General features: G+C 54.4%; 2 protein-coding genes across 8 annotated transcripts in view; one reads left to right on the forward strand and one right to left on the reverse strand.

Annotated features, from left to right (window-relative positions):
• Positions 1 to 13,776, reverse strand: SNRPD3 (small nuclear ribonucleoprotein D3 polypeptide). The gene is made up of 4 exons (XM_002722553.5): positions 13,646 to 13,776; positions 11,764 to 11,907; positions 1,318 to 1,510; positions 1 to 225 (listed from the first exon to the last, which is right to left on the reverse strand). The coding sequence occupies exons 2-4, from the start codon at positions 11,887 to 11,889 to the stop codon at positions 164 to 166; spliced, it is 381 nt and encodes a 126-aa protein (XP_002722599.1). The 5' UTR covers positions 11,890 to 11,907; positions 13,646 to 13,776; the 3' UTR covers positions 1 to 163.
• The window catches only part of GUCD1 (guanylyl cyclase domain containing 1), a 16,992-nt gene continuing 15,621 nt past the window's right edge, over positions 13,745 to 15,115 (forward strand). For 3 of the 7 annotated variants that reach the window (XR_011385200.1, XR_011385201.1, XM_008250171.4), the window contains exon 1: positions 14,541 to 14,769. Coding sequence is in view for 5 of the 7 variants with exons in the window: in XM_008250171.4 (XP_008248393.1) it covers positions 14,727 to 14,769 (43 nt within the window). In the remaining 2 variants the exon portion in view is untranslated. Of the gene's footprint in view, positions 13,842 to 13,874; positions 14,086 to 14,513; positions 14,770 to 15,115 lie in introns of those variants that run through there. The other 4 variants (XM_008250168.4, XM_008250169.4, XM_017338492.3 and 1 more) reach the window with 3 other exon arrangements.

Below are 15,115 nucleotides of genomic sequence, written 5' to 3' on the forward strand. Positions count from 1 at the left end.
TTTTCTCAAAAAACCAAACAACCAGATTTATTTAGTTTAACACTTCCCCTGATCTAAAGAGAAAGATGCCAACAGGAAACCTACGACATACACACGAGCACCCACCCCTGAACCCAGATGACCTAAAAGAAAAAAGAAGGGCAAAGTTCTGTTCGACAGGGAGTTATCGTCGCTTCTGGAAGATGTTTCCACGTCCCATTCCACGTCCTCTTCCTCTCGCAGCCACTGAAAGGGACAAAGAGAAGGAGTGAGGCGGAGGGCACGCTCACGGAGGCAGCAGCCCGAGCCCCAGGACCTCTGTGCTGGAAGGGACCTGACAGGCCACCTGGCCCATCCCATCTCACAGGAGGACGGACACTGAGAGGCGCAAGGTCCAGCACTGCTCTGTACAAGAGGCTGGGAGCAAAGGTGGCCTGAGAACCAGCGGGCAGGTGGACTCCCAGGGCTGGCAGGCGTGAGCTAACAGCCTTACACACGCGCCCAAGTCCCTCTGTACATTCTGAGACAAGTGCTAACGTCTGCTAAATCTGGGTGCTGGTGGGGGTATCATTATTATTCTTTGAGCTTTTCTGCAGGTAAGAAATGTTTCCTGATAGCAAAGGCAAAACCAAATCCTCCCCATGAGAGGGCACAGTAAGGCAGTTCCCTGTGACCCACAGGTCCTGGGAGGGGACCTTGGGTACGATGGACAGATGAAAATATTCTGACAGCCACGAAGTGGTGCCTTAGCCCCCTGCTCTTCCAGAGCATGGCGCTGTCTTCAAGAGAGCGGGAAGTCTCTCAAGAACTCACCCGCCTGCCCACAGGACCAGAGCCAGGGGCTGGGAGAGGTGCAGGTGGAAGTCAAGGGGTCTGGGCAGACTAACTGCCAAGTGCCTTCAAGTGCACAGCCAAGGGCTGGCGTACATTGTGCAGAGGACAGTCCACAGCCAGAGCCAGCACTCCCGCAAACCCTTCCTTCCCCAGGATGAGGTTTTCTAGTCACGGGTGGGGGGGTGGGGTATGAGGGGTTAAGGGAGAAACAGGCATTTAGGCATTTTAAGGGGTTATATTATTGCCACTCTGAGAGTCAGCCCAGCAAGTGAGATGATAGCAAGCCGCTGCCAGACTTCCTGGACACAGCTTCTAGAAAGGAAAGGCCTTCAAGAAACTGAGATCGGGCGAAACCAGACACCGGCGGCTTGCAGCACCTCGCAAAGCAGTGGGTGTGGAGACAGCTGAGGTCAAGGTCCTCCGTGCTCAGGCAGTGACACAGCTCCTTTCGCAAATAAACAAGACAAGCCCACACTGTCAAACCAGCGCCTGAGGAACACCTACCCTGGGCCTTCAGAATAGCAGCTTTCCCCCGGCCGGCGCCCGAGCCTTGGTTCTTGTTTTTCATGCTCTTTAACATCGGTGCGTTTTTCAGCATGTCAGGCAAAATCAGAAAGCGGATCTTACTGCCCCGGATGTACACCTGCTCCAGCTGTGCCACTCGGCCGTCTCTGTACGTGACTGTGATGTTGGACATCTGGAAGGGAACCAATTCATCAGTAAGGATCAACAGCACGAGCAGGGGACAGGCGTACAGGGGTGAGTCCAGAAAGGCAGGGGCACTGGTACCGATGCACTGAGCACTTCACATGGACAATCCTCTCAACACCTGCGGGCCGGAACCAGCCAGCCTGGGAGAGCTGTCGATGGTGAGAAACCCTGAGCACACCCACTGCAAACGCCTGTCCAGACTGTAACCCCCCCACTGCACGTGCCTGGTGCTCAGATACAGAGGCACCACGAAGGCCACGGGCATGGGCCAGATATGGGACTGACCTCCGGAGTGCATGCCTTAGGAGGCGACATGACAGACTGGGGACTAAGAAGTGGAGATGGCGCTTCCTGTGCAGAGCTGGAATACCAGGCAGGTGTGAGACAAGAGGCTGGGATCGTGACTGAGGACAGGGTCATCACGTTAGAGACCACGGGGTCGCTCACGGCTGTGGGCAGAGGAAGGGCTCACAGGGTTGAGGCTGCACTTGGAAGATGAACGCGCCCACATGGGTAGACTGCGGGATGGACAAAGAGGAGCGAGCCTGCAGGTGACAGTGTCCAGGACTGCTTAGCATGGGAGGTGGTGCAAACCTGCCAGCGCCAACCACGACAGGCACGTCTACCACGAACAGTAGCTTGTTTCATGAGTCTTCTGGACAGAAATGCTTACGCTCTGCCATGGAGAGGTGACAGGGCTCCACTGTCCCATAAGCATTCTGCTGCAGGCCCTGTACCCACAATTGATCAAATTTCCAGAGTTCCTGGGTCCTTGCCATCTTGGACTTTCCCTGAATGCCTCCGGTGCCACCGAGGGCCAGCAGGGATGGTTAGACTGCCCAAGGGAAAGGAACCGGCTCCAATCCAGCCTCACCACGGCAGACCCGTGACTTTGTAGAAGACAGGACAGGCCTGAGGACCTGTGTGCGACCTGGCTCAGCAGGCTGGCGGGGAGGGGTACAACCCTGGGGACACTTCTAGAGCTTCCAGAGCTCGGTTCCCTCCCCTACAAAGTGAGGACAACACAGCATCTCAAAGCCCGCACTTCCCCAGTGCTGACTGGCCTCCAGGCGCTGTCCCAGGTTCTGCACAGTAATTCACTTTGTACCACGAAAGGCTACCAATGGATGGGACAGGCACGGTGGCCGCCCTGCTGGACAGCAGAGGCGGCACAGCCTGTTCGGGGGCCGGGCTGTCCTCAGAGGCCCAAGTTCTTACTGCTCTATTCTGCCCAGTGCCACACTGCCCCTACATGACCTGGCTGGGGTCTGAGCCAGGACTGCTGGACTCCACACACATACCTACCCACTGCATCAGACCACTACTTACTTCCCAGAATTCTTAGAGAGCAAGCCAAATAGGATGGTGTGTGTCCAAATGCGGTCCCTGCTGCCCAACATAGTTGAGGCCCATGGATGGCTGACTGACAGCTACAATGTCTACCTGGGGGCTGTGCCACTCCTCCCCGACATACCCCCACCCATTCTGACAGTCCCAAAGAGGTTAGCGCACACGTCCAAGACTCAACCTAGGCATTTCCACACTCCCCTGGCTGAAGCAGGGGAGGCCTGGCTCCAACCCCGAGGACTAGGCTCATAGCTGTTCTGCTTTCCACGCCAGCAGAGCAAAGGCCGCTTGGTGAACAGAACCCCAGTACCCCAGTGCCCACCTTCCACGGCTACTCTGCTTCTGATCCTTGTGCTAATGCAACTGGGAAGGCAGCAAAACATGGCCCAAGTACTTGGGCCCCTGCCATAAACATGGGAGACCTGGAAGGAAATATGGGCTCCTGGCTTCGGCCTGGGCCAGCCCTGGCCATTGTGACCATCTGGGAATGGAAGGTCTCTTTCCCTGTCAGTCTGCCTTCTCGATGGCTGAACACACTGCGGTTCCTGGCAGGTGGCATTCCAGGCCACTATGCATCTCTTCAGCTGTATGCTTCTTAATGTCCTTTATAATAAACAGGGGGTAAATGTGTTTTTCTGAACTCTGTGAGCTGCTCAAGCAAACTAACTGAACCCAAAGAGGGAGCTGAGGGAGCCCCAACTTAGAGCCCTTCAGTCCAAAGCAAAGGTTAAGCTACTTGGGGTGCAACCAGCACAGTGTCCAGGACACAGACCTCAACCTGAGGAATTGGATGCCCGCTCCAGAGCCATAGTCAGCTATGCCACAACACTGGCCCCCTGAAAACACATTAGACATTAAATACTCATCTGTCAACCTACTAGGTGAACAACACTCTTTATAATTTCACTCTATTAATAGAAATGCTGGTTTTTGCCCAGCATTAACACCGTGGCCTGAAGTGCCGGCATCCCATATGGGCGCCAGTTTAGTCCCGGCTGCTCCTTTTCCAGTCCAGCTCTCTGCTATGGCTGGGAAAGCAGTAGAAGATGGCCCAAGTCTTTGGGCCCCTGCACCCACGTGGGAGACCAGGAAGAAGCTCCTGGTTCCTGGCTTCAGATTGGCGCAGCTCTGGCCATTGCGGCCTTCTAGGGAGTGAACCAGCGGATGGAAGACCTCTCTCCCTGTCTCTACCTTGCTCTGTAACTCTGACTTTCAAATAAATAAATGAAATAAATCTTTTAAGAAAAAAAAGAAAGAAATGCTGGTTTTCATTATTCGCAACTGCAACGGATACTCTTGCTCACTATGCTGACCCGGATCAAAGTTCCAGAAATGGAATCACTGCCTTGAAGAGCGTGGATGCTTCCACACCCCCTGGATCAGAAGCGGAGCAGCCCGATTCTGACTGGCGCTCTGGCATGGAATGCCGGCCTTGCAGGCAGTGGCCTAACAGTTGTACCATAACACTGGCCCCAGTGTGCATGATTATTAAAAGGCCATTTCTGCATGCTAAATGTCCATTCATATATTTTTCTTATGTGAATTATCCATTTTATGAGTTACGTCCACTTTTAACTGGGACATTAACATTCTTGTAAAATCTATTTCTAAATTAAATATAATCTCATAAAAATTATAAGATGTGCTAAGTATTTGCTCACAGAGGGCCAAAGCAGTCCTCACACTTACTGGGGACCCATGGAAAAGTTCTGGGTCCCTTCACAATGAATTCCCAATAAAATCCTACAGCCATAAAACCTCCCCCAAAGACTACATAAACAGTCTATAAAATAAGAATTAGGTGCTTATTCCTACTTGCTATTCCTCACCTGAAAGCTCCTCTTATGGTTCTAATATTTTACCAAATAGCTGACTAGAGACAGTCCTTACTTATTTACTTGGAAGGCAGGGTTAGAAGAGAGCGCTCTTCCACCCGCGGGATCACTCCCCAGGTGGCTGCAGTGGCTGGCATTAGGCCAGGCAGAAGCCAGGAGCCAGAACTCATCCAGGTCTCTCACGTGGCTTGCAGGGGCCCAGGTACTTGGACCATCATCCACTGGTTTTCCAGGCGCATTAGCATGGAGCTGGATCAGAAGTGGAGGAGCCGGGACTCACCAGTACCCATATGGGATGCTGGCACTGCAAGCGGCAGCTTAACCCACTGTGTCACAATGCCAGTCCCCAAACAGCTTTTCTTAAATATCTTTTTTTTCTGATTTTGAAGAATCCCTAGTTCCTCCCTTGAGATTTAATAAGAACAGCAGAATTCAGGCCCACAGAGAGTTCATGTGGCTGAGAACAGAAAACTTCCCTGTTTTGTGTGTGTGTTTATTGGCCCAGCCAAGGGGTGTGGGTGGTGGTGTCTCTAGTTTTTTCTTTACTTAACCCACTGTGCCACCATGCTAGTGGAGGCCTCTAGCTTTAAGTCCTCTATCCCCATGTCCCATCTTCACTACAGACAAAAAGGAGCTGAAGAGGACCAGGCGGACAGTCACAGGGGCCCTTGGGGGATGCTCACAGCTGATACCACACCCTGCAGCACTGGAAGGTGCCAGATGGTGTTTGCTTTGTAGTTGTGGGGTCTAGGGAGTGGGAGAGCAACGCTCCCTGCTCTCCCAGCCAAACCTCAGATGCACAGAAGTGCTGATACCCCCTGGCCCAATGAACACCATCGATGGATTTCATTGTAGGGTTCACGCATGCATTAAGGTTCCAAATGTTTAAAAAGGCGCTGTATCATACTGTCTTAAACACACCGAAGAGACACTAAAAGAGCTGGATCCTGTATGGGGATGTTGTTGAGGACATCACCTAACACCCAACTGGTGTTTTACCCTGCAGGCACAACTTCAGTTTACTTTCCATCCCAGCTTTAGAAGTCTACTTTTATATTACCACATGCACTTTTTTTTTTTTTTTTTTTTTTTGACAGGCAGAGTGGACAGTGAGAGAGCGAGACAGAGAGAAAGGTCTTCCTCTGCCGTTGGTTCACCCTCCGATGGCCGCTGTGGCCGGCGCGCTGCGGCCGGCGCACCGCGCCTATCTGAAGGCTGGAGCCAGGTGCTTCTCCTGGTCTCCCATGGGGTGCAGGGCCCAAGGACTTGGGCCATCCTCCACTGCACTCCCAGGCCACAGCAGAGAGCTGGCCTGGAAGAGGGGCAACCGGGACAGAATCCGGTGCCCCGACTGGGACTAGAACCCGGTGTGCTGGCGCTGCAAGGCGGAGGATTAGCCTAGTGAGCCGCGGCGCCGGCCAACCACATGCATTTTTAAAAAAAGGATTTATTGCCACGAGGTTCTTCTGGGTCTAAGTGAGAGCAGGGGCCCAAGCACCTGGACCGTCTTCTACTACTCTCTTCTACTACTGCTACTTCTTCTACTGCTCTTTCAGGCCATAGCAGAGAGCTGGAGTGGAAGTGGAGCAGCTGAGTTTCACACCAGTGCCCATATGGGATACTGGACCCCCTTACCATATAATTTTATAAGCCATCTCTAGCCCTGTTTGAAAGGGATAAAAAATAAATACAGGGGGCCGGCTCTGTGGTACAACTGGTTAAAGCCATGGCCTGCAGAGCAGGCATCCCACGGAGGCACTGGTTTCAGTCCCAGCTGCTCCACTTCTGATCCAGCTCCCTGATGATGTGCCTGGGAAAGCAGTAGGCCCCTGTACCCATGTGGGAGATGCAGAAGAAGCTCCTGGCTCCTGGCCCCAGCTTGGCCAGCCCTAGCTGTTGTGGCCATTTGGGGAGTGAACCAGCAGATGCAAGAGTTCTCTGTCTCTGTCCTTTCCTTCACTCTCTCTGTAATTCTGCCTTTCAAATTAATAAATCTTAAATATATATATATATATACACACACACATACATATATACACATACATATATAGACTAAATACACTCAGAGAAAAATATCCAACAGTGGACGTGGTGGGGCCTCTCATCTGTTGTCCAAAGCTTTGTGGTGTGCCAACCAGCCCACTTCTGTCACTGAAACTTTTACTAAACCCCAACAGCTTAGGTCAAGCACTAAACTCCAATTGCTCTCTGGCAAAGAACAAGCAGGGAGAGTGCTAGGGGGATGCCCCAATGCCCCAAGGACAAACGGACCTAGGCCAGGAAGGGAAGACAGCCGCGGGCTCTGTAGAAGCCATCAGCCTCACAGTTCGAGGGAGGTGGCAGTGACTTGCGCTCTGTGGTCACCATTTGGCAGACACAGGAGAGCCACAGCATCACAGCCAGGGTGTGCCAGAAGCTAAACGGTGCCCCTGCAAAAACCTTAATCCCCAGTACCTTAGAATGCAATCACACCGAGAAAGAGAGCCTCTTCATATATGATTAGGGTAAAACAGCACGCCATGACTGACGTGCTTCTGGGAGGTGCAGCTGGGCAGAGACACTACAGATAGAAGACCACGTGAAGATGGGAAAACAGCCAGCTACATGCCGAGGAGAGGCCTGGAAATGGGTCCTCTTCTCCTGGCTCTCAGAAACCAATCCTGCCAACACCTGGACCTCAGCCTTCAGCCCTGTGGGACGTGGCAGCACTGGCAAACACACAGGTGGGGAGGGGGCCCCAGGGAGGCAGGCTGCCCCCATCAGGTATTCCACACAGTCCACTCATTTCCTCTGTATCGCAGTTCTGAAGCTGAGTTGCTAATTTTACTTATTTATTTTAATGGCCTGTCAGTTCACTCCCCAAATGCCTATAATGGCCTGGCTTGGGCCAGGTGAAAACTGGGACCAAAAAACTCCACCTGGGTCTCCCACATGGGTAGCCCAACTACCTGAGTCCCCATCGCTGACTCCCACAGTGTGCATCAGCAGGAAACAGCAATTAGGACAGGAACTGGAATTTAAACATTTATTATTTTACTTGAAAGTCAAAGAAGCAGAGGCTGAGAAAAGTGTGACATCCACTGGTTCACTCCGCAAATGGCCACAACGGCTGGAGCTGAGCCGACTCAAAGCCAGGAGCCAGGAGCTTCTTCAGGGTCTCCCACATGGGTGCAGGGATCCAAGGAGTTGGGCCATCTTCTACTGTTTTCCCAGGCCATAGCAGGGAGATGGATTGGAAGTGGAGCAGCCAGGACTCGAACTGGAGCCCATATGGGATGCCAGCACTGCGGGAGACGGCTTTACCCACTACGCGACAGCACCAGCCCCTAGGAGCTGGAATTTAAACCCAGGCATCCCAAAACACGTCTTAACCACTGCAACAAACGCTGGCCCCCAAGTTTCCATTTTCTTTCCTGATTTGGATGACAGAGTGGGTGAGGGAGGTCAGGGTGAGCTCAGTCACACCGCCAAGGTCTACTATGCGCTTGGTGTCATGTTGGCTGTCCCTTTGAGAGACCACTAAGGTCTCTCGGTCAAACACCTTCATGTTACAGGCAGGATGCCTGGAGCCCTGGAAGCTCAGCAAATTGTCCGAATAAATCGTTCTGTTGAACTTATACACTAAGGATCTCTCACTGGGGCTGGTACTGTGGCACAGCAAGCTAAGCTGCCAGCTACCATGCCGGCAGCCCCCCGCAGAGTGCCGGCTGGAGTCCCAGCTGCTCCACTTCCCATCCAGCTCCTCACTAATGCACTGGGAAAGCTGAGCATGATGGAAAAGGACCTGGGCCCCTGCCACCCACATGGGAGACCAGGATGGAGCTCCAGGCTCCTGGCTTGGACCTAGCCTAGCCTCGGCCGATACAGCCATTTGGAGAGTGAACCAGTGGGTGGAAATGCTGTCACTGCCTCCTTCAAATAAATAAATCTTAAAAAAAAAAAAAAAAGAAAATAAATAAAATAAAAGAATTACTCACTACCATTAACCCCTGCATTCTACTCACTAAATTCAAGTAGCTTAAAGCTGACGAGGATGCCTAAGTCAAAGGACTGGATCGACGACAGCAGCACCTCACACGGGCAGAGCGTGCCATAGGCCAGGCTCTTTAGAGCAACGCCAGCTGTGCCTGTCAGAGCCCACCCACCCACGTCTACGGCACCAACGGTGAGGAGATAAACCTAAGTCACCAGATCTCTGCCTCCCTCTGCACCAGGAAACTGTGAGCTGGTCAACCTGACAGAAAGATGGGAGCTGCACAAAGCTAAAGAGAAATCACAAGCAAACCCTGCACAGCAATGGCCAGTCAAGACATCTGACCTTGGGTAATGCACTTCAACTCCCTGGAGCATGGTACCTTGGACACTCACAACATGGGGGGCCCCGAGCTAGCTTACTGCAGACAGGACTCAGCTGAACTCTGACACTGCCCTGGGGTGTGGGTGCTATTCCTGAGGTGGTGTTGGGCGTGCTCAGACCTCTCAACAGAGAGCAAGCTGACGCCTCTGGAATCCACCACAGCACGCTGAGGGCCCCACCTCCCTGGGGAGCCAGCCAATGCTGGCCCACAGCACAGGCACGAGAGCCCAGGCCATTCCTGCCCCAGGCCAGACCCCCCTGAGGAGCAGCCTCTGCCTTGCTGAGGCTTCCTCAGGGCCGTGCTGGGTCTGAGGCTCTCCCCGCTCAATCCTCCTTCCTTTACGCGGGCAAACCAGCTTCCGGGTCTGACAGTTCTGCTCCCTCTTCTCATTCTCCCTGTCATTTTCCACTATCTCACACATCCAGTTGTCCTAGCAGCTATGTCTCAGGGCACCCAAAATAGCAGCACCCCCATTTCACTGATGAGGAAGGTATGTGGCTACTAAACCTGAGGTCATATAGCCAGGGTTCAGAGTCATGTCTCTCCAATTTCTGATTCCAAAACCCAAGTTCCTTAAAAAACAAAACAAAACAAAACATATTTACTTGAGAAAGAGAGAGAGCTCCCATCCACTGGTTCACTCTCCAAAAATGCCCGCAAAAGGTTGGCCCAGGGCAAAACCTGGAACCAAGAACTCAATCCAGGTCTCTCAGGTGGGTGCTATGGACTCAGTTTCTTGCCCACCAGGGTGCACAGTTAGAAGGAACCAGGAGTGGAAGCGGCGCTCAAATACAGGTGTTTAGACACGAGATACTGAAATCCCAACTGGCATCTTAACCATCAGGCAAAATTCCTGCTCCCAGAGCTTGGGCTCCTAACCAACGGTTTAAAGAATAAAGGGCATTGTGGTGCAGTGGGTTAAGCAGCGGATTGCGATGTCAGCATCTCGTATCAGAAGGCTGGTTCAGGGGCCAGTGCCGTGGCTCACTTGGTTAATCCTCCACCTGCAGTGCTGGCATCCCATATGGGCGCCGAGTTCTAGTCCCAATTGCTCCTCATCCAGTCCAGCTCTCTGCCATGGCCCAGAGGGCAGTGGAGGATGGCCCAAGTGCTTGGGCACCTGCACCCAGCATGGGAGACCAGGAGGAAGCACCTGGCTTCTGGCTTTGGATCCGTGCAGTGCTGGCCGTAGCGGCCATTTAGGGGGTGAACCAATAGAAGACCTTTCTGTCTCTCTCTCTCACTGTCTATAACTCTACCTGTCAAATTAAAAAAAAAAAAAAAAAAAAAAAAGAAGGCTGGTTCAAGTTGTGGTTGTCATGCTTCTGATCCGTTCCCTGCTAACACGCCTCTGAAGGTAGTGGGAGACCTTGGAAGTGCTTGGGCCTCTGCCACCCACGTGGGAGAACTGGGTAGAGTTCTAGGCTCCTGCCTTGGCCTGGCTCAGCTCCAGCTACTTTGAATATATGGGGAATAAACCAACAGATGCAAGATCTCTCTCCCTCTGCCATTCAAATAAATAAATAAAATTTTAAACAAAAAAAGAACATGTGCTGACACTCTGGAAAATAATGCTATAAAAAATACTTGATGGTGCTGCAGCATAGCAGGTAAAGCCGCCACCTGCAGTGCCAGCATCCCATGTGGGCGCCGGTTTGAGTCCCGGCTGCTCCACTTCTGATCCAGCTCTCTGCTATGGCCTGGGAAAGCAGTAGAAGATGGCCCAAGTGCTCAGGCCCCTGCATCCATGTGGGAGACCCAGAAGAAGCTCTTGGCTTTGGCTTGGCTCAGCTCCGGCCATTGCGGCCATTTGGGAAGTGAACCAGCAGATGGAAGCTATCTCTCCCACTCTTTCGCTGTAACTCTGCCTTTCAAATAAATCTTTTTGTTTTAAATTTACCTGACTATGTAAAAAGCAGTGCTTTGAGAAAGACACCACGTTAGAAAGTTGCTCTATCATTTATTAGCAGAGCAATATTCAGTAGATGAGTCCTTTAACCACATTCTCCCTCTTTCCTGGATGCCGAGACTATCACCAAACTCATTTACCTCACTAGGCAGCTGCAGTAATCAAACATGACCCCTCTTCTAAGAAAAAGAGCACACAGGTTTCTGCTCACTGTGTGGGGTGGTGGGGGTGGGAGGGTAATGGCCCTGAACCTGAAGAATTCTGCTGAAGGTGGTAACACCATTTCTCTCAAACAGGCCCCAAAACATGGGAGAGGCTGGCACTGTGGTGTAGCAGGGGAAGCCACTGCCTGCAACACTGGAATCCCATACGGGCACCGGTTCAAGTCCCAGCTACTTCACTTCTGAGCCTGCTAATGCACCTGGGAAAGCAGTAGAAGATGGCCCAAGTGCTTGGGTCCCTGTACGTGGGAGTCCTGGGAGAAGCTCCCGGCTCCCAGTTTCAGATCAGCCCAGATCCAACCACTGTGGCCATTTGGGGGAGTGAACCAGTAGATGGAAGATCTCTCCCTCTCTTTCTCTGCCTTTCAAATAAATAATAAATCTTTAAAATGGGGAGTTGGGAGGGGACAATTATGGGATGGAGAAGGCAAAGGCCAAAGTTAACTATTCCAAATCTCCATACGGTTCTTTGCCCCAGTACTGTCTCTTGCTCAGGCCCACAGTCCCGGAGCCCGCGGCAGCGCCTGCCACACGTCGGGCACAATGGAGACGCCGCCAGCCTCCCGTACCTGGCAGTTCATGTTGTCTTCTGCCTCGATGAGCTTGCCCCGATACACCTCGCCGGTGTTGGTCTCGCAGGTCACGATGTGGCCCTCGGCCTCGTGCAGGACTTTGATCGGCACACCGATGGACATCTCGGCAGGAGGAGAGTGCTGTGGTGGGAGACACAGCAGTGAGCCCAGCCTTCAGAGCCAGAGGCCGCGTGTGGTGCGCACCATGTCTCCCCAAGGCCTGGACCCCATAAAACCTAACACCGGTGCCAAAGCTGCATTTTCTACACAAGAGCAGCTCAGCTCCTGGCTTGGAGGAGCCTTCCTGGCAAATACACACAATATGAAGAGGGGAGAGACAGCGTGCTGGACAGAAGGAAAGCTCACGGAAAGGAAAAGAATCTCCCACCTACCTCCCTACTCCTCACCTGCTCCCATGTCCCTTTACCTAGAGACAGAGTAAGGGACACAGATACAGATACAGAGAGAGAGAGAGAGAGATCTTCCATCCGCTGGGCCACTCCCCAAATGGCTGCAAAGCCTGGAACTGCATCTGGGTCTCCCTATGTGGGTGGCAAGGGGCTCAAACCTCAGGCCATTATCTGCTGCCTCCCAGGAGCACTGGCAGGGAGTTGGATAGGAAATGGAGCAGCTGAGAATCAGCCTGGCACTCTCACGTGGGTGCCAGCGTCACAGGTGGCAGCTTAACCAGCTGCCCCACAACACTGGCCCCTCATGTCCCTTTTCCTTGGCCAAGATAACCAGTGACCAATGTGGTCTGTGTGTTGGGAGAGAGGCGCTCGGAACGTCCATGCTGAGCAACACATCTGCCTATCCACAGCTGTGGGTGACTGCATCCTGAAAACCACGATGGGGTGCAGCGGGTACACCGGCATCCCACAGGGGCACTGGTTCAAGTCCCGGCTGTCTACTGCCACTCCAGATCTCTGCTGATAGCCTGGGAAAGCAGGAGAGGATGGGCCAAATGCTTGGGCCCCTGAACCTGTGGGAGACCGGGGAGAAGATCCTGACTCTGGCCTGGCCCCCAGCTCCAGCCGTTGCAGTCATTTGAGGGAGTGAACCAGGGGATGGAAGATCTCTCTCTCTGCCTGCCCCCGACCCCGACTGTGTAACTCTGCCTTTCAGATAAATGAATCTTACAAACAAACCAACCAACCAGAGGACCCAGACATATCCAGGAGAGGAGGCTGTGTTTTTATTTCAGCCTCTGACTTTCCATTCGCTTTACTGTTAAAGCTAAAGAGAAAACAGCAAAGCGGTCACAAAGGGACAACGTGTAGGAAACTGCTTATCTTGGAGGAAAAACACAAGGATCTGCCGACGTAGTTGAGAGACAAGCAGTGGAGTTTTTATTGAGCCAGGTAAGGACGCAAGGCTGGCACGAAATAAGGGAGAACACGACAGGGCAGCCAGGCTCGCTCCGTGAGGATCCCCAGCCCTCCGCCGCCAGAGCTGGAATGTTACGTTTCAGAGAGCACGGAACCAGCGCGGGATCTCAAGGAAGGAACGACCCAATGGAAAGGTATCAGCGTTTACAGGCCAAATCGAACACACAGTTCAGAAGCAGAGGAACTTCGGAAAACGCTTTTGCAATGGCGTGGAAAGCACGAGGGGCTGCATCAGCGCCGGAAAAGGGGGCTGGAGGCCAAGGATGACGCCGATGGAGTTCAGGGACGAGGCTAAGCAGCCAGAAACGAGGGGGAGGTAACGAACTCACTCCCCAGGCTCAGGCGAGGCGACGCGGGTGTCTGGGTGTCCCGGCTTCCCGCTTCCTTCCCTCCCGGAGCCCTGCGCGGTTCCTTGCAGCGCGTCCTGCCCCAGCCCCCGATCCCTCACGAGCGCCTAGGCCTCCCCTTTCCCGTCCCCGGCCCCTACTCACCGGCTCGAGCCCCTTCTTCCTCCTCTTCGGTGCTGCGACAACAACTGCGAGAGAGAAGGCGTGAGCGGGGCGAATGGCGGGCCTTGCACTCCCAGAATACCACGCGCTCCCAGAATGCCGCGCGCGGGGACCGTCCCAGAGCGCGAGCTCGTCTCCGCTTCCTCCTTACTCCGCCGGCTGGGAAACGCGGACCCAGGTACGATAGTTCCGGCGCCGGAAGAGAGGGCTGATGACAGGGCCCGGGGGCCGCCGGAAGCCCCGACGCGGGGGCCCGAAACGGGAGAGGGGGGCTTGCGCTTCCAAGCACCCCTCACAAAAGACTGGCTGGACGACAAGGAGGGGATCTACAGCCTGGGTCCTCGGATCCGGGGCAGCAGGAAGTGGGAATGAGGGCTGGGACCTCCCCTCACAATTTAATCTTTGGAACCCGGCACTGCCAGGTAACGGGAACTCTCAGAGAGGGGAGGTGTCGTGTCTGGACAGAGAAACTGAGGTACCAAGTGGAGCAGGGGCCGGCTCAGCACTAAAGAGATCAGAGTACGGTTGCCTGGACCCTAGGCAATCACAGGGCCGGAGCCGGCTTACAGCTGAAGCCGGCAAAGGGGTGGGGCCTGGCAGAGGCGGGGCTTGCTGAGGGAAAGAGCCCCTGGGGAGCCAGTGTTTGCGCTGCGCCGAGCCCTCGGGGAGGGGCTCAGAAGGGGCGGAGCTTCCGGGGGACCGAGCGAAGGAAGGGCCCGCGCGTCTGCGCGAGGATTCGGTAAGGGGGCGGAGCTACCAGAAACCGAGACTGTGAATGGCCAGGCCGGGCTTAAATCATGAGGCTGGAAGCCTCTAGGAATCGAAGTCTGGGACTGGGAAGGGGCGGGGATTAGGGGAGGGGCGGGGCCTCCGGATCCAAGACCTGGAGTGGCTGGGGCGGGGCTTGGGGCTGCCCGGCCGCCGCCTCCGCTTCTCCCCGCTGTGGCGGTGGCGGCGGCGGCTACGGCGTTCGACACGCATTGGCTGCGCTCCTGCGCCAGCTGAAGCCGAAGCTGCAGCCCGCAGCGGGCCGGGGCCATGGGCGCCCCGTGCTGCGCGGGTCATGAGGACGGAGGCGGAGGCAGCGGGGCCGCCGCTCGAGCCGGGTCAGTGCCTCTCTCTGAGGGCCCAGCCCTCAGCCCCGGGGAATGAGGGGGACCCCGCCCTAGCGCGGAGCAGGGTCCATCCGCGCGCGTCCCTGGCCGTCTCTGCCCAGGCTGTGGAGCTGTAGCGAAATCATGGCCAGGTGGACACCCTTGCCTCGGGCTCTTCTCCCTTCCCCCAGCCTCTGGTCAGCTGGGGTTTCCTGATACTAACAGGGCAGGGACCCCAGTCAGCTGTGCTGGCGGTCACGTGGGAGGGCCCCGGGTGGAGAGGGTGCCAACTACGCAAAAGTCCTCCTGTAGCCGCCTTGGGAGAGTCCGCTCTCTTGGGGGAACTGAACCTGGGTGG

Source organism: Oryctolagus cuniculus, chromosome 21 (genome assembly GCF_964237555.1).
Source record: "Oryctolagus cuniculus chromosome 21, mOryCun1.1, whole genome shotgun sequence".
Lineage (NCBI taxonomy): Eukaryota > Metazoa > Chordata > Mammalia > Lagomorpha > Leporidae > Oryctolagus > Oryctolagus cuniculus.

What these genes read in the sequence shown, in the direction of transcription:
- SNRPD3 (XM_002722553.5), bottom strand. Translation starts at nt 11,889, where the DNA reads ATGTCCATCGGTGTGCCGATCAAAGTCCTGCACGAGGCCGAGGGCCAC. An exon ending in AAGACAACATGAACTGCCAG is followed by an intron (nt 1,511 to 11,763) that starts GTACGGGAGGCT and finishes GTTCCCTTCCAG; the next exon opens with ATGTCCAACATCACAGTCAC. An exon ending in TGCTATTCTGAAGGCCCAGG is followed by an intron (nt 226 to 1,317) that starts GTAGGTGTTCCT and finishes TGTCCCTTTCAG; the next exon opens with TGGCTGCGAGAGGAAGAGGA.